The 21,462-nt window shown below is 37.8% G+C and overlaps 1 protein-coding gene across 7 annotated transcripts in view; it reads left to right on the forward strand.

The window, feature by feature from the left end:
- The window catches only part of PARD3 (par-3 family cell polarity regulator), a 649,228-nt gene extending 632,162 nt beyond the window's left edge, over positions 1 to 17,066 (forward strand). For all 7 annotated transcript variants that reach the window (XM_075062225.1, XM_075062229.1, XM_075062224.1 and 4 more), the window contains 2 exons: positions 9,813 to 9,940; positions 14,924 to 17,066. In XM_075062225.1, coding sequence (XP_074918326.1) covers positions 9,813 to 9,940; positions 14,924 to 15,317 — 522 coding nt within the window. In that variant the 3' untranslated portion in view covers positions 15,318 to 17,066. The remainder of the gene's footprint in view (positions 1 to 9,812; positions 9,941 to 14,923) is intronic.
- Positions 17,067 to 21,462: the final 4,396 nt, after the last annotated feature.

Here is a 21,462-nt window from a genome sequence, read left to right on the forward strand (position 1 = left end):
GTGATGGTGAATATAGAACTGACACATTTACACACAGTTTAACCTTTGTGCCCTCATCCTTCTTTAATGCATCCATTTGAAATTTCAACATGCAGCATGGAAAGGAACAAAGGTAAATGTGTCCTTAAATGACCTAAAACTGCTGAGAATGCTGTATAGGCTTTTCTTTCCCACGTTGGAAAAAGAGAATAAATAAAGTGCACATTTTATTTTTTTCATTACCAGATGTTTTTAATATGAAGTGGTGAAGATAATCTGATACTCCATTTTTGTTGTACTGTAAGATTTTTGGGAGATAGAAGGTTGGGAATGGAGAGTATTTGTCCATAATGAATATCCACTGTTTCTTAGTCTCAGAACGAGAGATCGAGCAGAGTTCTTGGGAAAAGTGTTTTATGAGAAAAACTTGCACTCTTGAAGACTTGGGAACTTAACTACTGAAGGTCATGGGCCAAATTGTTGTATATCTAAATGCCATAGCAACTTTAGACAGACAACTTGGCTTGTATTATAGTTTCCAGTAATGAGTGAGTAGGGAATTATTTGGATGACAGGCTGATTACCTTAGGAATGGAATAATTTCCTAAATTGTGGGTCAGAACATTGACCTTTCCTTTTTTTCTCTTTCGAACAATTGGGATCTCTCCATTTATTCCCCATTCTACTGATCATGCAAATGAGCTCCAAGTGACTGTAATTCTGCTTAATGTGTTAATTTTAATTCTGAAGCTTATTATTTCTTTTGTCGGAGCTGTTCTGTTGTTAAAGCTGTAACTAGCTGCATGATTTTTATTATATCTGTACTTCTAAAAAAATTGGTCCTGAGTAACTTGGAATTATTTTTTCCTTTCATGTACTTCAGCCTTCTAAGATCACAGTGCTTGGAAAGGATAAAACAGTGATCTCATCCATTTCTGTAGTTTACAATCATTTTAGTGTTCAAGAACCATAAACTCCTCTCTTAAGCAGTGTGTATATCTTCAACATATTAGTCTAAGATTATGGAGTTTGTAAGGGCACCCTGTCAAAATGCATCCAGATGTGTTATTAATACCAGTGACTTCAAAAATATGCAAGTAGTTTACTAAACATATAGAGGAGGATACTTAGATGCATTTGTCAAACTCCTTTTCAGTCTTCGTGTCTGTAAGCTGTTGGCTATAAACTATAGCAGTGAAAAGTGCACCTGTGTAAGGACCATTGTTAAAAAAAAAAAAAAAAAAAAGGGGTTTTGTCTGAGAGAGCTGTTTTGTGACACAAATGGGGCTTCCATGGACAAAAGGCTTTAAATCCAGAAAAGTGCCTTAGCCATATGATTGACGTAAACTTTGCCCTGATTTGAATAGAAAGAGTAAAAAAACAGTCGTGTCATCTGCAGAGTCATGTGCACTATAAAGTGATAAGTAGTTTGCATTTTTCATTAACATGATGATGGGAGACTGGAGTATAGGGAGCAAAGTGATGATATGATATGGGACTGCTGATTACTTTAAAATAGTAAATGAAAATGTGTTTTGGAGTGTGTGCAATGTGTACTGATAGAACTCCTGTGGCTATTAAGATATTCAAAGGGCTTGATGGCTAGTATGACAGGCCTTGTCTGCACTAAAGGAAAAAGTCAATCTAAGCTACGCAATTTGAGTTACATGAATAGCATAACTCAAATCAATGTAGCTTAGATCTATTTACTGCGGGGTCCGTACTATGTGACGTCAATGGGAGACGCTGTCCCATCGACTCTCCTTACACTTCTCGATCAGGTGGGAACAGGAGTCGATGGGAGAGTGAGCACTGGAGCGTCGATCTTCCATAAAGTGTAGACAAACCCTTAGAGAGACTATCATGTCTGTGTCATCTAATCCAATCTGCCCTGGGTTGATAGTAACGAAAGATACTACAATTCAGTTATCTATGTCAAATGAGTTTAATCTCAGCCAGAGCTTCGTGGGAAAGTGTCCTTATTACCAAAAGCTGCATCAAATTGGCACAGAATTATACCCTTGGCAAAGAGTCTGGTGAATGTCTGGGCATGGAGTCTGAACTATCCCTTTCATTGAAGGGTCCCATCAGGTCATATTTACTGCTTTGTAGCTGGGAAGTGCCCAGCCTGTACCTGAGGAGATATATTAAAATAGGAAGGTGCAATTATAAAAATTTGCTCAAGGTCATTTGAATGATGTATTGATTTTTTCAACCACTCTCACTTCATTAACAATGATTAAGCTTTTTTTTTTTTTTTTTTTTTAACATCCAGAGTCCACTAAAGTCCAAAGTAATTTTTCTATCAGCTCATAGTTTTGTTAAAGGGATTTGAAACAGTTAAATTTCTAATGACCTGCTTATTATTTTTTTTTTTGTCTCTAACCATTTATTTGTGTTTGAGAGAGAGAATGAGAGAGAGAGAATTACCAGGAGATTCACAATTGCATTAGGTGCACAATATATATGTGACAGTACACAGCTGAAGTGGAAAAGTAACACAGGGATATGAACAAGCCATTGTTATCCTGTTGGCAAGAAATCAAGCCAGTATTTGGTGTAATAAAGGTGTAATTTATATTTGTAAATAAATAGCAGTGGGCGTGCAGAGGGATCAGTCTACATTCGGAGTCTGCTGTGGCATCATTCTGTATCAGTTAAAATTTAAGATGTTTGGTGGTGCTAGGTCATATTTTCCCTCAAAAGTCATTTTGTATTGATATTTCAGTTCAGTGCCAACGTTGTGTGACTGGGGTTATTTTTTGTTCTTTTCCATATTGTGAGTATTAGGTCTGCTGAGACTCATCTTTCTTTGAACCAATGCTGGGGTTATGGGATTTGGGTTATAATTTCTTCTATATCTTGTATTTAATATATTTTTGTCTAGTCACATCTTAATTAACTGATCCCCACCTTCAATAACAAAAACACAGCAGCTAAGTATTATAGCCTTAAATGTCAGGGGATTGAACCACCCAATTAAAAGAAAAAAGGATATTGAATCAATTGAAAATAGTGTACTGCTTCCCAGTCCTGCTCCAAGAAATACACCTACCACCCAAAAAGCATTAAAAACTCCATTTCACACAAAAACTGATGCTAAAAAAGGAGCATTGCATTTTCCATTCACAAAACATTCCCTTCCAGTTACTCATCTAATTGGATTATTCAGTCAGCAGGATATTGGTATCATGAGAGATTGCAGTTGGACAGAATTTAGTCCTAAATATTTATGCACCAAATAAAGATCCTTTATTTTTTAAAGTAACAGTTAATTTAGCCAAAAGTAAATATATCACCACTGTTCTGGGTATGGGATTTTAATTGGACACTGAATTTTGAAAAAGACAAATCACCGCATAGTTCCATATGGTAAATGCTGAAAAACATTTAACAACCTAACGAAGTATAGATTGGTATAACAGGTCTTTGGAAGTTCTCACTAGAAAATCAGGGACTCTCTTCTCCGTTGCTTTATTCCAACACAGGCCTTTTCCCTGTTTCTAAAGCAGACATAATGGGAACCTTATCCTTTCTGTCACTTTTTGCTATCCTCTTATCCCTCCAAGCAATTCTTACACCTTATACGAAATCATAGGGACTTAATAGCTCACTCCTAGAAGATAAGACCTAGAATAATTTGAACAACTTACCCAACCATGCAAAACAAGAAAGGTCAGGTTTTTAGAAGTATCTGCAGTTGCAATTGCACCTTAACACTATTTCTGACTGGGAAAACACGACAGTCAATGTTGAAGCAAAGACTTGGAAGAGAAACAGGAAGTACTAACGGATAGGTTGCTGTAAATTATGCAGAAATAGGTTCATCACTTAAAGGAGAATGAGAATTTAAATATTCAGAGTTTTAAAACTGATCTTAAAATTGGCTTATGATATAAGATCTTGTGTAAGAATTTTTATCCCAAGATGAAGAGCCCTGATCAAAATGTAAAAGAACTAACAACTATATATATTAAAAGCCAAACAATGTTTTTTCTTTCCCCAAAATCCAGAGATAGAACCATAGCCATGTAGGTGGTCCTGCTCACAGACTCCTTCCCTTCATTCTATCTGTAATTCTCTGTGTCAACTGTTAAAGGAATTAATACAATATCATACCTTCCTTGTAAAGATTTAGGTTCCATCTTAAAAATCTTATATTTGAAAAGTATTTATTTCTAGTTCAAATTATGCTAAATTATGCAATTCTAATTTATCCCACAACTGCATTTTGTATTTCAATATATTTATAGCTTATAGAATGGAATTCATACAAATAGAAAGGATACAACTTCATATTTCTGAAAGTACGGTGGTTGGTTTCTGCCATGGTGACTATTATTTTTCCATCTGTGGCGATACATAAAATCGGAATCTTAATCCCACACCACTCTAATGCTTTTCAGTTTTCTGTGTGTACTCCACAGAGAAAGTATACAAAGACATGGAATTTTCTTATTACATGGTGTTTGAATAAAACCCCTGCTGGCAATTATTTACAGGGAATATTGCTATATCTTCTGTTCCCCGTAGCAATGTAAACAAAAAGATGGAGGTGAAAATACTCCTCAAGGACGTATCTAGATCCATAGAATGTTTGATATCATTGTACATTTTGATAGTTAATTGATTACATTTCATCTGTGTCGAGCATATCTTTACATAAAGCAGGCAAGGTCATGCAATCTTATCTATTTCTAACTCTACTGAGCATAGGTACGTCAAAAGTTTTTAGTGCCTTAAGTCTACAAACTCGCCGTGAGCTCGATGCAACTTTGGGGTTATACTGTGAAGCCTGTTCTAGAAAAGTTAAGCAAATTTATTCAATTAATGGCGACTTTTTTAATTGAGAAAATAATAAAGAACTATTAGCTCTATTAGTTTTTAGATAGGTGCAAGGAAATTCTGCAAGTTTTAACTCAAAGTTTCTCTGAATTCTTTCACCCTAGACAGTAGATGGTACTGTGAGTTCCATCTCCTAAGCTAGTGGATTCCCCAAAATCTTCAAAGGCCTTGGATCCAGGATTCCCCTCATATGTTCTCTCTCTCTCTCTCTGTCTAATATGCATGCATTCACATACACAGACTTTCCCTCTCTAGCTCTGTGATAGTTCATCTCCTACAGGAACCACACAATCATGATATCTACTGCTGCCCTAAAGGGTGTGGATTCCAACCTGCAGAGAGGGAAACTGAATAAGTCTGCTTTAACTTACCCACAAAAGACCCACAGGTTTGGTGATGGGATAGTTCCATGGATAGTATCCTGAACTCCATGGACAGACTTCTGCAATAAAGGGGAGAATGCTGCTGAGGGGCAGTATGCCTGCCTTCTACAGTCTCCCCAGGCTGGGGTTCACTAGAACCTCACTCCCACTGTTGGTGGTAGTGAAGGATACAATATGGCCCAGATGATTAATGATGTCAATGCATTCCATGAAAAATAATATCTTAGTTTTACTAGTTTAATACCATAAGCGAAGTTATAGAAATGTGTAACTTCCCCAAGCCAGGTATTAAATTAATGTCTATTTAAGAATAGAGCTGTTTAATTTCATACACGTCACACCTTCATGTTGAGTTTTCATTTTACAAGATGAGTATCTTGTATTTGGTTTAATGATGCTGGGTGGGATAGCTCTTATTATTTAAATGTATTGTTGAAGACTTGAACATACATTTATTTGTATAATTCAGCCTTGGTTGTTGTTGCAGCCTTGACCACTTTTTGGTGTAAAAGGTCAATGCTTGTCATAAATCTCATCACAAACAAGGACAGAGTTCTTTGCAATTTGCACTAAGAGCTGTTTCTAGGTTTGTTTGATGGCTTCAAAGAATTATTATAATTATACTTTTCTTTGCAGTATCCTGTTTGTACAGATGTTAATATGTTTTTGTGCTGTGTTCCAAGTGCATGGTTTGCATTGCAAGACATAACATTTTTGCACCATGGAGGTTTTCCTTTATTCTTGGTGTGTATTTTTGTAGTAACATAAATTATATGCATATGTGTTATGTTTTTGGGGCTGAAATTAAACTGACAAATCCTAACATACAGATTTCCTTTAGAAGATACATTTTACCTGTAAACTAAATTTTAGTATTGTGGCAACACTTCTAAATATGTTTTTCTCAATTAATCATTTACAAAGAGAAGACTTTATATGTAGATTTGAAGTTATCTTATCAAGTTAAGTAAAAGGAGCAAATTTAGTAGATCTTTGTTGTGACATCACATTAATGATATATAAGGCTTTCATTAACCATTTCATTTCATACTTTGGATGCCTAAATTCAGACCTGAATCCATTTTATAACCAACTTTTACAAATGGACAGATCTAAAGGCAATCACTGAGGGTATCTCTACATTTCAGTTAGACACCCACAGCTGTTCTCTGCCAACAAACTTGGGCTCACAGGGCTCGAGTTAAGGGGCAGTTTTACTGGAGTGTAGACATTTGGGCTTGGGCTGCAACCCAAGCTGTGGGACCCTCCCACCTTGCAGGATCTTAGAGCCCAGGCCAAGCATGTACACTGCCTGAGCCCTGGAGCCTGGCCAACTATGGGACTTTAATTACCATGTAGACATACCATTAGGCAAATAAATAACTGGCCTGCTTCTCAGATGCATTGAGCAAAATTGACTCTATATGACTTTAATAGGCATTGCAGGTGCTTGTCTCTTCTAAAAGTCAGGTAAGTTGATTTAGGTGCCTTCCTTAAGACACCTTAGCTTGAAAATGTTGACCATAGAGTGCAATTTTCAACCTTGGGTGACTATGAATCCATGCATAGACCACTCAGAAACTGTTCATGGGCCTGATGCTTTAATACCCCACATACCTTCACCCATACAGAGACACACTTTAGAGACTTAAACTGGTATTAAGGTGTCTAATGCAGGTTTAAGTGCCTAACTTTAAACACCCACTTTTGACAGCTGGTACCATAACCTATGAACATTTTTAAAGTAATGTTTCCATGGTTACTTTGTTTATATTAATGTGTGTGTGTGTGTGTGCATGCACATGTATAACTATATACACGAAACAGTTTTACCAACCCCATGCATTCAAAAATAATGAATCGGGTCCCCAGAAATCATGAGATTGGCTTAAAATCATGATTTTAAAAAAAATAAACATGAGTAATAAATATGCGGGGAAAAGGTTATTTGCCTTCTGGTTATTGAATGTTTATGATACTACTGCATTTCAATTTCAAGCTTTTCTTTAATCATCCTGTAACCAGAATGACTAGACTCTTACTCTTCTTTATAAAATGAACGTTGAAATTCTCATATAATCAATTGCCTCCATAATATGGGGCATTAAGTAAAATGCAGAATATCACAAGATTGACACTAAAGTCAGGAGAATTGGCAAAATTGCACAGTAGAAGAAGTGAAATGCTCTTCTCTTCATTTATGTCTGTCAAGTGTTAAGAAAATTTGTCTGTGTGAATTGTTATATACGTATATTCGGTAGAGTTTGTTTATCTCAGTGAGTTTCCTGTTTATGACACTGTGAGTTTATTGCCATATCATCACACATTTCTTTTAAGGGTTTTTTTGTTATAAATATTTGTACTGAGGTTTTCCAAGAGTAAATCTATCCCTAAAGTAGGCACCATTATTGTGTCATGGGCTCTCTTTCATGTGCTTTCCTGTACCAGTCATTTTCCATTTTATGCTTTCAAACTGATTCTCGTACACTATAATCTTCTACTAACAAGTAAAACAGTTGCTCTCCAAATTTTATGTCAGATTTTGAGCTGCTGCTGATGTTCCATCTGATGCGTATCATTGTTCAAAACGGAGGTTCTAACAACTGTAGACCTGTCTCACGTTTTATGTTTTACTGGCTGCTTTCAAGTACCTGAATTTATATTAAAACAATGGAGCAGCTTAAGTCAGGAATTACAACTCTCTGTTTTAACATTTGCCTTCAAAATATGAGGAACTTTTGAAAAACCTTTTATCTTTCGGATGTGTCAGCCACTACTGCGTATGTCTGTTGCAAAAATTATAATGGCAGAAAACAAAAGAGATAGAGGAAAAGGCAAGAAGTGGTTGAACATAACTCATGCACCAATACAGCTAATAATTCTTTAGAGAAAAGCTAAAAAAAATGTTTTTTTTAAATAACTAGTTTTCACCATCGCCTACACACAATGTTGTTTGCTCTATTGGCAACATATGGAAGAATCTGAAATATGTTCATATTAGAGTCTTGTAATGCTCTGTACTATCAAAACAATAGCCCATTTTCACCTTAACTCAAAGTAATGCTTAATAATTTCAATGCCATAATTAGATCCCGGCTGTAGTGGTATTTGACATCCTTGCCATGAGGTATAGATTGCCCTAGTCTCTCCACAAGATTTACTAGCATTTTCTGTGGAAGGATTCTATCCACTTGATGAATGGACCATATCCAAGCAGAGAGAAGTGGTGTTCTGAATGGTACATTGTAGATAAGTTCAGTGTATGTACTTATTTCATAAGGAAGATAGAAACTTCAAGTTATGCTGCTAAAGAACAAGGTATATCTACACAGGCATAAAAAACCCACGACTGGCCCAGCTCAAATGATTTGGGCCCTGGGACTGAAAAACTGCTGTGTAGATGTTCAGGCTTAAACTGGAGCCTGAGCTCTGGGATCGTGCAAGCCCAAGTCAGCTGACCCAGGCCAGTGGTGGCTGTGCTGCGGAGCTTTTATCCCTGTGTAGATGTCCCTTAAGAATCAGCATTTCAGAGGTGCTTGGCATCTGCTGCTCTTATAAGGGCTCAATGCCTCTGAAAATCTATCTTTAAATAAATAATCCATCATTCTTTATTTTACAGTCTCTACTTGCAGACACCAACAACTTCCAGTTAAGGATTGTGGATTAGAGTAGTCCAACAGGGAACTTCCTATACTTGGTATTACTGTTATTAGAACTACCAGTTGAAGGCACTCAAAAGACTACAGGCTGAATTCTCTCTGTGCAGGCACAGTGGAAGGGAATTTGTGACTGTGACTCCCTGATTCTGCTTTGCCTGGCCCCAGAGCAATTTAAAGCTGCAGCAGGCAAGCGGATAGTTAGGTGTGACAGAATCTCACTCTTCCACGACTCCTGCCCTTCACTCCCGTTCCCTTACCTGCCCTCCCCATCCCTGACACAATTCCCCCACCTTTGTGCAGGACAGTGCATCACAGTGGGGAGGCAGCAAGTAGTGGAGCAGGCGCAAGAGGCAACTGTAACCTCTTTCACCCCAGAAAGCGATTCGCCCTGTGCACAGGGACTCTTCAAACAATGTGCATTCGCTTTGCTCTGTCTGTAGCTGACTGGAGAATCCAGCCCTACGTGTGCACATGACTGCATTACATAGTAAGAAGCAGGGTTTGCTCTCATTTGAGCTAATTAATGGTGTGCAAATGTTAAGGCCAGACTGTGGTATCCTCACTGACATGGGGTCAGATCCTCAGCTGGTATAAATAGCCATAGTGTCAGAGACATGATATTGATTTACACCAGCTGAGGATCTGGTCCACTGATTTCACATGGAGTTAGGTATTCCTTCATATAAGAGCGAATCACAGTTTGACCTTTAGTATTTATCAGATAACGTTTCAAAAATAGAGGGTTCGATTAAAATATAGCCTATAACAGATGACATTGTGTTAAAGGTCAGGATTTAATGCAGTTATGGAAAGACCAATTTGAACATTTGAATTTGAATATTTTAAAGTACGTGTGTGGATATATAACAGTAATTTAATTAATTGCTCTTTTGTAGATATTTTTGTGCTTTGCTTAATCATTTTTTTTTAACTTTTCATATCCTAGCAAAACTCCAAGACATACTCACAGAGTGGCAGACACTCTGTATCTGTAGAAGTTCAGATGCAGCGGCAACGACAAGAAGAAAGAGAAAGTTTCCAACAAGCTCAGCGCCAGTATAGTTCATTACCCAGGTATAGTAACTGTCTAAAACTATTTGGTATATGTGAGCCTGGAGTTAATTTCATTTGTGGAACGAAAATGCTGTGTTTAGTGCATGCACTTCATTTAACAGAAGTATAAGGAGTAATGCAAGGATTGCCAATTTTCTAATTGCACGAAACCAAACCCCCTTGCCCTGCCCCTGCCCTGCTCTTTCTCCAAGGCCTCGCCCCTGCTCACTCCATCCCCTCTCCCTCCTTTGCTCACTCTCCCCCACCCTCACTCACTTTCACCAGGCTGGGGCAGAGGGTTGGGGTATGGGAGGGGATGAGGGCTCTTACTGGGGGTTCTGGGTTGAGGCCACAAATGAAGGGTTCAGGGTGTGGGAGGGCGCTCTGGGCTGGGGTTGAGGAGTTCGGAGTATGGGAGTGGGCTCAGGGCTGGGCCAGGAGGGTGGGGTGCAGGAGCAGGTGTAGGCTCCAGCAGGGGATGTGGGTTCTGGAGTGGAGCTGGAGATGAGGGGTTTGGGGTGCAGGGGGGGGTTCTGACCTGAGGCAGGGGATTGGGTTGCAGGAGGGGATTCAGAGTGCAGACTCCGGCCGGGCTGCGCTTACCTCAAGCAGCTCCTAGAAGTGGTTGGCAAGTCCGGCTCCTAAACAGTAGGGAGGCCAGGGAGATCTGTGTGCTGCCCATGCCTGCAAGCACCGCCCCTGCAGCTCCCATTGGCTGTGGTTCCCAGCCAATGGGAGCTGCAGAGTCAGCACTCAGAGCCCCCGTGGCCACCCCTGCACCTAGGAGCCAGACATGTCAGCCACTTATGGGAGGCAGGGAGCCTGTGTTAGTCTCACTGCACCACCCACTGGACTTTTAACGGCTGACCGGAGTATTTTTGACTAGGTGTTCTGATTGAAAACCGGAAACCTGGCAACCCTAAGTAATACTTGAAGTGAGGAAGAGACATCAAATTCCATAAGTGGTAGCATGTAGTGGCGGTTTATTTCTTAGGATTACTTCAAAGTTGACTACAGTGGGAGCTGAGGGTACTCAGCACCTTAAAGAATCAGCACCTTAAAGCATGGATCCTTGTGGGACACTATCTAGTATCTCTTTCCATTTCTAGAAAAGAATCTCTTGAGTATGAAATAGATCAAAGAAGAGAAGCAAACTGAGGGGTGTTTGCCCCCTTTTTGTATGTCATATTTTTTGTGTTGCTTAAATTCTTACCAAACAAAAAATCAGTCTTGTGATATTGCTATACAGATGTATATTTAAAAAAACAGAGAAATCAAACAAAAGAACATGGAGACAACCATGAAACACTATGCAAAACTGAGCCACATTCAAATTTCTGGCGTATGGGTTTCTTCAAACTTACTGGATCATTAACATTGGAATGCTGACAATTAATATCCTTTAGTCTAAACAAATCTGTACTTTTAAAAAGCTCACAGGCCAAGGAACAGGCTTAGAGTTAATTTTTTTAAAAAGCCAAATATGAAGTAAAAAGAATGGTCAGAATTTTACCCAGCTTGTAGGGTAGGTTAGATAAGAATGGCTACACTTGAACACTGTGGTGAATGTAGATAGTTTTTAGAATTCTCAAACATTAATTGGGGAAATCTGTGATAAGAACTGAGGTAGAATTGAGCTTCCTTTTGCTAGGGGTACTTTAAGCTTGAAAACTTCTTTGATTTGGGTGTGCCTTACATATTATGATGTTGCCCTTTCTTTGGTCTCTATATATAGATTTTTGTGGAGCAGGTAATGGTTATATATACATCTCAACACCAGGTATTGCTGAAGCCTTGCAAAAGAGGCGGTTTCACTATTTTATTATGCAGCAGCCATAAACGTTTCATAGTTAAAGGGGACATTAGCTTAATAATTAAGTCCTTGATTTTGAACCCCAAACGATATCTTTTGAGTTTTCATATGCCACAGCTCAACTTAGAGTAGAATTTTTCTGGGACGTTTGGAAGAAAATGAAAAAAGGAGATTAAAAGTTATGGTGTTCTGGTTTTTATGGTTTTTTTAAGGAAACTTTTCAAAATGGCAGCTATATCATTGCTTTCCCCCTATACCTCTTGCTATCTGTAGAGTGGATTACATCTCAACCTCAAATGAGTTTTTCTGAGGAGAAGTACAGTAGAACCTCAGAGTTACAAACACCTCAGGAATAGAGGTTGTTCGTAACTCTGAAATGTTTGTAACTGAACAAAAAATTATTGTTCTTTCAAAATTTTACAACTTAACATTCACTTAATACAGCTTTGAAACTTCACTATGCAGAAGAAAAATCCTGCTTTCCCTTAATTTTTGTAGGAGTTTAAGTTTAACACAATACTATATTTGCTTTTTTTTAATCTCTGCTGCTGATGATTGTGTACTTGAGGTGTGGGTTGACTGGTCAGGTCATAACTCTGGTGTTCTTAACTCTGAGGTTGTGCGATATGTTTTCGGCATTTTAGTGTGTCTTTCAGAGAATGAGGTAATTAAAAAAGGTAAATAAATATAAAAGGGTTCTGACTGCATGTAATACCCCAAACTAACTTTGGCACAAAGTGGCTTAATTAGGGGATCATGACAGTGTGGGTATGAAGAGATGGCACAGGAAGGCTCTCTATCTAGCCTTGTTATACTAGGATTTTTCAGACTTTATCATTCTCAAAGGGTGCCGCTCCACCAGCGGACTGCCGTGATATAAAAAAGGCTCAGACAGGTTCAGGAGTTAGATGACGTGGAGGTAAAAACACCAAACCCTGTATAAATAATAATAATAATAATAAGAGCTTGTTTGACCAAACTGGAGTCCATTTCAGGCTCATTAGCTCTAAGGCATAGATCACCTAGGAAAATGTGAATCCTGCATTTTGAACCTGTGTTTTGGGTTTTGTTGTCACTGTAGTGTCAAAAAGCTGGAGAATGGCTGTAATGCAAAGTTCCAACTGCAGAAATTCATATTTTTAAAGATAAATTTCATTGACCACAAATTTGGAAAATAACAAATTTGGAAACAGAGAAGTTTATGTGTAAGAGTGTAAGAGAGATGTACTGAATCTATTGATTAGTGTGAAAAATTACAAGTAAATGAATAAGAATGCTTATTAATATGCAGTTGATGAGTGTTTAATTACAGGGTTCATATCATCCTTCACATGGTTACAAACACAAGTGTTTATTCTCAGCTCAAGGTAAAGAGAATTGTTAGAGAATGGTACTGCTGAAATTCGGAGGTTCAAAAAGTTATCAGTAATAAAACAATAAAATGGGATATCAGCTTTTCGGTCATCAGAGATTTTTTAACTTACTTAGGAAGAAATCTCACTATCACTAATATCATTTGGATCCCAAATTCATTGATAGAATTACAGTTTTATGATTAACACCAATCCACTGGTTTTAGTCTTTTATTCTGGTTGCTTTCCAGCTTGCGTAACTTCAAGCAGCCTAATTTTTTACCTTTTAAGTTAAAATGCGAAGTACTTCAGGCAAATAAAAAACTCTTCAATCATATTTCTTAAATCTTCCCAAAAAGACAACACAAATGATCCAGCCAATTTTTAACTAGTACCAGAAAACGGTAATTAAATGAAGTCTATTCAATTAGTCATTACCATTTCCCTTCTGAAACAGTTCTAAGTAATGTTTAACTCCAAGCTGATCTTTCATATTGAAAAGTTATCTTGCCATATTTCAGAAACTTTGGAAGTTTTGTACCCTAAGGGTCATTCAGTTTGCGAGTGTGCAAGTAAGCAATAGAGCCATGGCCCAGAGACCTTTTTTTGTAAAGAAGGGCATGTGAACATCAACAACAATAATAATAGATTTATATAGAATAGTAAATGTTTTCATCCAGTGATCCCAAAGTACATTACAAATGGGAGTAAGCATAGTCGTTTCCAAGTTACACATGTGGAAAGGGAAGCACAGAGAGGTTAAGTTACTTGCCACGTTAAGTCTCTGGTGGGAAGACTCCCCTCATCTCCGTCTTCCAGCTGCATATTCAATCCACTAAGCCAAATCTGAGCCTTGTTTTTATTCTATGTGCTGACATGAAAAACTGAGCTATATATACAGCAGTTAAATGACTTTCTTATAGATTAATGCAGCAATATATTTTGTTTTACTGCTTGATTCTCTTACACTAATTTTAATCTCCAAGTGGGTATCTCTCTCATTCCAGCACAAAATTGTTTTACTTTATCATACCCAATCTTATTTTAAATTCATAAAAGCATCTAGTGGTTTGATAGTAAATTAAAGATATTTCAAAACAATAATGTTTCCTTGAAATAACTTGGTGATTTATTGCAAATAAGCAATAAGAATTTGTAATTCCTATATGCATTTGATTTATTTATCTACCCTGTGGAGTCAGAAAATGAGCAAAATAGGTTATCCCTGCCATTCCTTTCATGAAAGATATAGCATGCTGGGAAACAGTTCTGATAATACAAAACTCCTTAACTCTGGATTCTGGAGGGAAAAAACCTCATTGCTACTGTGCATCAGTGAAGAGTTTTGTCAGCAGACTTGTACAGCTTTAAAACAGATATTTAAAAGGATCAACCTGTTGCCTTTTTAATCAAGTAGGAGTCTAGATTTTTTTCATAACTGAGTTACCATTCATTACATGTGCTTGCTGTTATCTGGTTTCTCTGGCATTGTGGTGATTTTTTTTTTAGACTGTTTTATTGGTTTACAGTTCAATTATAACATTTTAAAGATTCTAATTATGATTGTTGTACTGGCTGCCAAATTCCATTCCCCTACTGCAGTGCTTTGGAAATATATCTAAAATGCAATAGAGACAACGTGGCCATTTTGGGGGGAAAGAGAAGAACACTTATCAAGACGTCTGCTAGCTGCAAGGCTGACATCAGCCGAGAGTCCCATCTGGGGGGAAAATCTACTTTATGAAAAAGTTGGATCCCCATTCTTCAAATGATTATTGTTTAAACATTAAGAGGGTCCTGCAGATTTCTTTAAAAACATTTTTCCGTTCTTATTTTCAGGCAGAGCAGAAAAAATGCAAGTTCTGTATCTCAAGATTCCTGGGAACAGAGCTACTCTCCTGGTGAAGGGTTCCAGACTGCAAAGGAAAACCCCAGGTATTCCAGCTACCAAGGATCAAGAAATGGCTACATGGGAGGACATGGCTTCAATGCCAGGGTAATGCTGGAAACACAAGAACTGCTCCGTCAAGAACAGAGACGGAAAGAGCAACAACTGAAAAAAAAGACATCTTCTGAAGGGCCTAACAACTATGACTCATATAAGAAAATTCAGGACCCTAATTATGTCCCTCCAAAAGGTCCTTTCAGGCAAGATGTACCACCTTCACCATCTCAGGTAGCCAGGCTGAACAGATTACAAACTCCAGAAAAGGGAAGGCCATTTTATTCTTGAGTTGAAGAAAAAGATGATCAACATATCATGCAATAAGGAACATTTTCATATAAAGACTTGTATTTCAAAAACTGTTTAAACTGATGGTACTATGGAATATATCTGTTGTCTGTTTCAGTGCCTTTAGCAATATGGGCAAAGAATTGATAGGCCTTATGTCTTTGCCATTCTGTCCCAAGTGTTGTATTCACGGAAGGATTTTCCACCATTTGACAATCATACTATAGGTAAGCAGCGTGTTGGTTACCAAGCGTCCTGGCCCAGTCCAGTAGGTGTCAATGGCTTATTATTAGGATTTACTCTAACGTGTTCTACTTTGCAGTGAGTTATTGCACCAACATACAGCATTGTGGCATAAATTAAAGAATCTGAAATTGAAGAAGGCATTGACACATCTTTATTATTTCTTTTGGGGTGGGGGCTGGGTTACACATCACTCTTGAGTGGATAGGGCTAAAGTTCACTCAAGATCAAAGTTCTAAGATGTTTTACGGTGGAGTCATTTACAGTCTTTGTTGATCAATATTTAATTGTCTATATGCTAAAAAACTGCTTTTCTCCTCTTATGCGCACATTCTCTTTCTCTGAGCTCATATCAAAAGTCTTTATCCTGATTCATATGCAAAATAATATTACGGCTTTCAGTTATCCCGGGAATCCTTTTACAATGTCTTATATCTCAACATGTAGTACTTTACCAGTGAAATAACTAAAGAGAGGGTATTGTATTTATAAATAAAATCTCAGTCCAGACTATGACAGATATATTTGTTCTTTCATGAGATATGAGGAGTTGTGGAAAAACGTTAAGGCTAGATTGTGGTTTGTTTTCCTTAAAAATGTATGAAGTCATGTGAAAATTGTACCCAAGAAAAAAATTAGGGAAGAATTGCCCCACAATCATCTTATATATGATTATAATTCACTTGTCTTTATTGTGGCAGGGTTGGGAGGAGGGCTTAGAGCAAGACAAAATAAAATCAGACCTTCTTTTTGGATCAGAAATCTAAAAAAACAAAAGATCTTAAAAAAGCCCAGAAGACAAACAACCCCATCCCCAAACTCTTCTTTCTGTAATTCGTAAAGCTTTGTGGGTGATCACCTTGTGATTCTACATACTGTACCTTTGCATTGTGCTACCACATTAAAAAGAAACTCTAAAATGTATGAATAAGAGATAAATGGAGAAAATCTGTTACACGTCATCCTGAAAACATGTTAGTATCCAAAAATAACTGAAGTAAGATTGCTCTAGCAGTGATATTTTAATGTGCATATGGGATATGAGATTTTCTTTTGCAGCAGCTGTTTTTATGTTTGTTGGTCTGAACTTCATGTATGGTAAAAATATAGCTGGGTTGCTAAAGTGCCTGCAAATCCTCATGTGAAAAGGCTTGAGATTAAGTCTCAACATATCATGCTTAAAAAAAGAAAGAAAGAAAAATCTTATACTGTGTGATTTAAAATATGACTTTTTTTTTTTTTTTTTTTACTGGCACATTTTATTTTTGGATCAACCAGTTTTTGGAATATATGTGAAATTTCAGCACATGTATCTGTCTTTATGCCTGTTTGTTAATGTTTTTTGTTGTTAATAATGTACTCCAGTGTTTAAAAATTGTTACTAATGTAAGCACAGTGACATTGGATGACAATGGCTCTTTTACGCAGAGTTTACAAAACTGCGTAAAACAGCTTTCCCTGTACATATGAAATTTAGAATAAAAGGCTGTTTCCATTCTGGTCTTAGCATTGCCTGTTCTATTCCTTAGTATTGCCTGTGGAACCTTATGAAAACTGCAGCAGTCATTACCTTTAAAAATATTTAACAGATGCTATTTCATTATATTCCTAATGGTTTATGTCTGTCTGACTGTGAGTGCTTATAAATATAGACAAAAAAGAAAATAATTATAACCCATCGAGCACCTAAAGACCCTCTCAGAAAAAAATTCACTGAAATCTCTAATGATATTTTTAGAGCAGACCTGTGACATTGAAATGCTACTTTCTTAAGACCAAATTCTGTGGCCGTCCTCAAAGGCCGTTTCTTTCTACACATCTCCACTGGAGGTAGGGACATGATGGGCAAAGTTGTAGCCACTGGATCCATAATTTACATAATCCATTGGCCCAAATCCCTTGCTAAGCCAGAGTGCAGGGGTGTTTACAGAATGTCTCCACTAGTGCTCCATAGTCAAAATACATCAAATTCTGTCCCCAGCAAGCTGGCATGAAGAACCCCTCTTCAAAGACTGTTTGCTCAGGCTTTGCTCAGGATTAAGGTTTTGGGCCTTAAAGAAAGATGTCAATGCTGGGCAAAATTTGAAGAGAGAAGACTTATAGATAAAGCATTGTTACTGTGCCAATGAAACTCCATTAGTATTGAGGCTGGGTCTGCTTTTGTCCCTCTTCACACAGCTTCTCCTGTTCTTGGATGCTCCAGTAACGTCAGTCATAATCCTATATATGCATGACATCTGTTTGTTGCCAGAGTAGTAATATTGTCAAATCATGCATTGTGACTTTATTGTAGGCTCTCCTGGGGAAGATAAAGATTGAACTGCAAGGTGCACAGGCAGTTTTTGATGCATAAATACATTCTTAGGCTTGATTTTGAAAAGTAGTCTACAGTTTTGTGGCATGCAATTGAGAGTAGCCAAATAATTGCATTCATAATTTTGCAAGCCCAATTACCATCTAGATATCTCACCTCCTGACTGTATCCACAAATCAGCTAGTTTTCTTGTTGCTATGATAGCATTCATACACACAAATAACTGTGAGCACTAAATTGTATCCATAAAAATGGAAGAAAGGTTCGAGTCCTTTTTCAAAATTAGGCCTTTGATAAACTGTTATAAGAAAAAGGAACATGCATGGAAAAGTATGAAAAGCCAGATGAAAGGTGTTTTAAGAGCAAATATGGTGTATGTTAAAGTTTACCCTTGCATGAAAGTCTCTCTCCAAGGTGTTAACGATTTGCCATAATTAGATGTGTTCATAAGAATAGGCAGATGTACTCTTTGGGAAATGTCTGTGTTATGTTAGCTAAGAATTTTTTTTTGCCTTCATCATCCTATCTTCTTCCTGCCATAGCATAGACAGGATTTCTATTATTAACTTCCTAAGTTGTAAAGGGCGATTAGGAGGAAGGATCAAGATGCTTTAAGAGAACTGACCTTTAATTCTGACTAGTGACTAAACCAAAAGCTAATTAAAAAAAGTACATTACTAGAGCAGTTCATTTGTGGACCAATTAACATGAGACTAACTCTAGTGGGCTAGTATATCTAAGAATGGTCATGAAACAGAATTTTAGGGAGCTTTTAGAGGGATCCAGCAGTGGGTATTGTCATACAAAATCAGTCAGAATTCTTTTTCTTAATACATATCCTAAAATCATCTATGAATCCTTCTGGTATCTTCTCAAAATAATTTGTTAATGCTATTGTAATTCCAAGGAAGAGTTTTATATTATGAATGTATGAGTTTCTTGCCTTTCTGTAAAAGTATGTTTCCCTTCTTGCTAGAGGGCCTCCCTGGAAACAAGTCTGTGACCTCCGTGAATTATTTTTTCTGGCTGAAATATTTTCAAGTACATCTTTGAGGACTCCTGCCATCAAAAACAGTTAAAATGGCTTGGTGCCCAGCATAGTACAGACATGAATTACAACTGCCATTTATTGCTGGCAGATAGTAAGGACAACAAAAGAAATTTTTAAACCAATCATGACCTTGGATATATTGTTCAGGTTTCAAGAATCTACTAATGTCTGGCTCACATTCATTCTGTTTATGAGTGTCAGTGGCATAGCATTGATCTCTGCTGCTTATGTTAGGAAGAAGCACTGGCCAGACAATGCGGAGATGTGCCAGATGAGCAGTGTCGGCTGAAGACAGGATACACTTGAGTAATTCAAACCTTTGAACTTACATTGTTGAGTCTTAGAGTGAATTTGGCTATTACATGTCCTGGCTTGCAATCCTATTTTCAAACATTCCCTAATTTTATTTGCTGGGCTTGACTGTTTCTTCATCTCATTCTACACTGTCTTCAGTCTGGTTCTTAGGACTTGTCAGGAACCATGCCCAGCGTACAAATACAGGACAAAGTTCATATACTCTTCATCTTACCTTTGTGTCATCCCACCCTGGGCTTGCAGACTCACTTTTAAAATCACATACCAGTGAAAAATACTCAGTTACAATAAAGTGTAAATTGCAAAAGCAAACATGAGCCCTGAGAACAGAAAATATTAAAATAAGTTTGATAAAGCTCAGGGGGAAAATATCAATCACAAGTAAGAAGTAGCCTAGGGTATTAATGGGTGCTCTGCCATCAAGAGCAACAAAGGCAACAGAATTCAGAAGCAGATGCAAAAGAGATACAGAATGATGCCAATCCAAAAGAGCAAAAAATCAATATGAGGGTCGTGAAACAATAATAATTTTGCATCAAATCATCAACTGGTTTCTGCACAGATGGAAGAAGGCTCTTGAGAAATGTTACAAGACACTTGAAAAGGGTTTCAGGCTGGACATAAATTAAGAGCAAATTAATCTAATCTCATCGCCCACTCATACACACACACTCTACTCTCACAGACTCATCTCCCATTCTGGTTTACAAACCCATCACCCTTTTCTGTCTTGAGATTGATGTTAGTATTTATTGTTGGTGTTACGGTCATGCCCAGAGCATACTAGGCACTGTGTGGTGTATAGAGTACAGTCACTGCATGCCCAGCTAGCACAAGTATAAATAGCAGTAAGACATTGCTTAGGTGAGTAGAGTACAGAACAATAGGATATGTACCCTGCACGGCTCTCTATGTGCCCAAGCGGCGGCTCTCACATTTACACTGCTATTTGTAGCAGTGTAGTGTCTCGCTGCCTCTGCCCCTGGTGCTGGAGCCTTTTCCCGCCTCAGTGAAAGCTCTGGTTGGGGGAGGCAGCAGGGAAAGCTCTAGCAGCTCCCCATTGCTGGAGCCTTTCCACAATGCAGGAAGACTCTTGACAGCGGGGAAAGGCTCTGGCAGGTGAGAGGCAGTGGGGAAAGGCTCTGGCAATATGTAGCTTTTCCCCACTGCCAGAGTCTTTAACTGCTACAGGTAGCATTGTGGACACCGCCTGTTTTTCACTGCTGTGTGTAGCTACACATACCCTATGTGGTGCTGGCTGTATAGAGGAGGCTTATGAAAACAAGCTAAAAAGAGGATGAGGTGGGGAAGAGGAATAAAATGTGAAACCTTCAACTGCTTTTTTATAAACTAATATTGTTCGCATCCATTAGCATTTGACTAATTTCTTGTAAGCATGAAATAGAAATTTGTCTGGAGCAGAGATATGAGGGAAGAGCGGGCAGTAGCCGTACAGACTAAGGTCCTAGTGTATTGTCCAAAAGAAGTGAATCAATAATAAAAGGAATAATACAATTTTAATAATCCTCCATAATTTCCTTGTGTGGATTCCCTCTGTGTGTGTATGTGAGAGAGAGACTCTGAGCTCTTTGAGTCAGGGACTATATGTATTTTCCATCCTGTAATGCACTGAGCATATTGTTGGTGGGTTATAAACAATAAACAGTTTGAATTTTCAATGTAACATTTAAAAAGTTCTTTTTAAAGTTAGCATATCTTGATCTTTACACTTGAATTTTTCATTTTGATTTTTGGTGTTTTCTTGGTTCCAGCAGTATTCCCATTTTAAGTATAGGGAATATCACTAGAACCAGTAATTCCTCTAAAATGAGGATAGACTTTTTAAATGACCTCACTCTGTAGTTATATTTGGCAACATGCTCATACTGCACAAGAAGAGCCGGCGGAACTTGTTAATTGACACAGCTAGTTAGACAATATTTATATGGCTGGATTATTAATTATATTGGGAATGACACATTTTGCTGCTATAAATAAAAAACAATCTAAATTGTTTGTTTTCCTGCTCAGAGCCATCAACAAGAACTTTGAACAAATCAAAGAGGCGTTGAAACCAACTGCCTTATTTAAATGCACCCACATTTTTTGTGATGAGCTTCCAGGCATGGCAAAGAGAGAGCCAAAGGGACTCAAATGTGCTAAATCCAATAGTTTATAACTTCCAGATCCCAGTCTAACATCCTCTAGCTCAGTGGTCCACA

The sequence above is a fragment of the Chelonoidis abingdonii genome, chromosome 2, assembly GCF_003597395.2.
Source record: "Chelonoidis abingdonii isolate Lonesome George chromosome 2, CheloAbing_2.0, whole genome shotgun sequence".
Lineage (NCBI taxonomy): Eukaryota > Metazoa > Chordata > Testudines > Testudinidae > Chelonoidis > Chelonoidis abingdonii.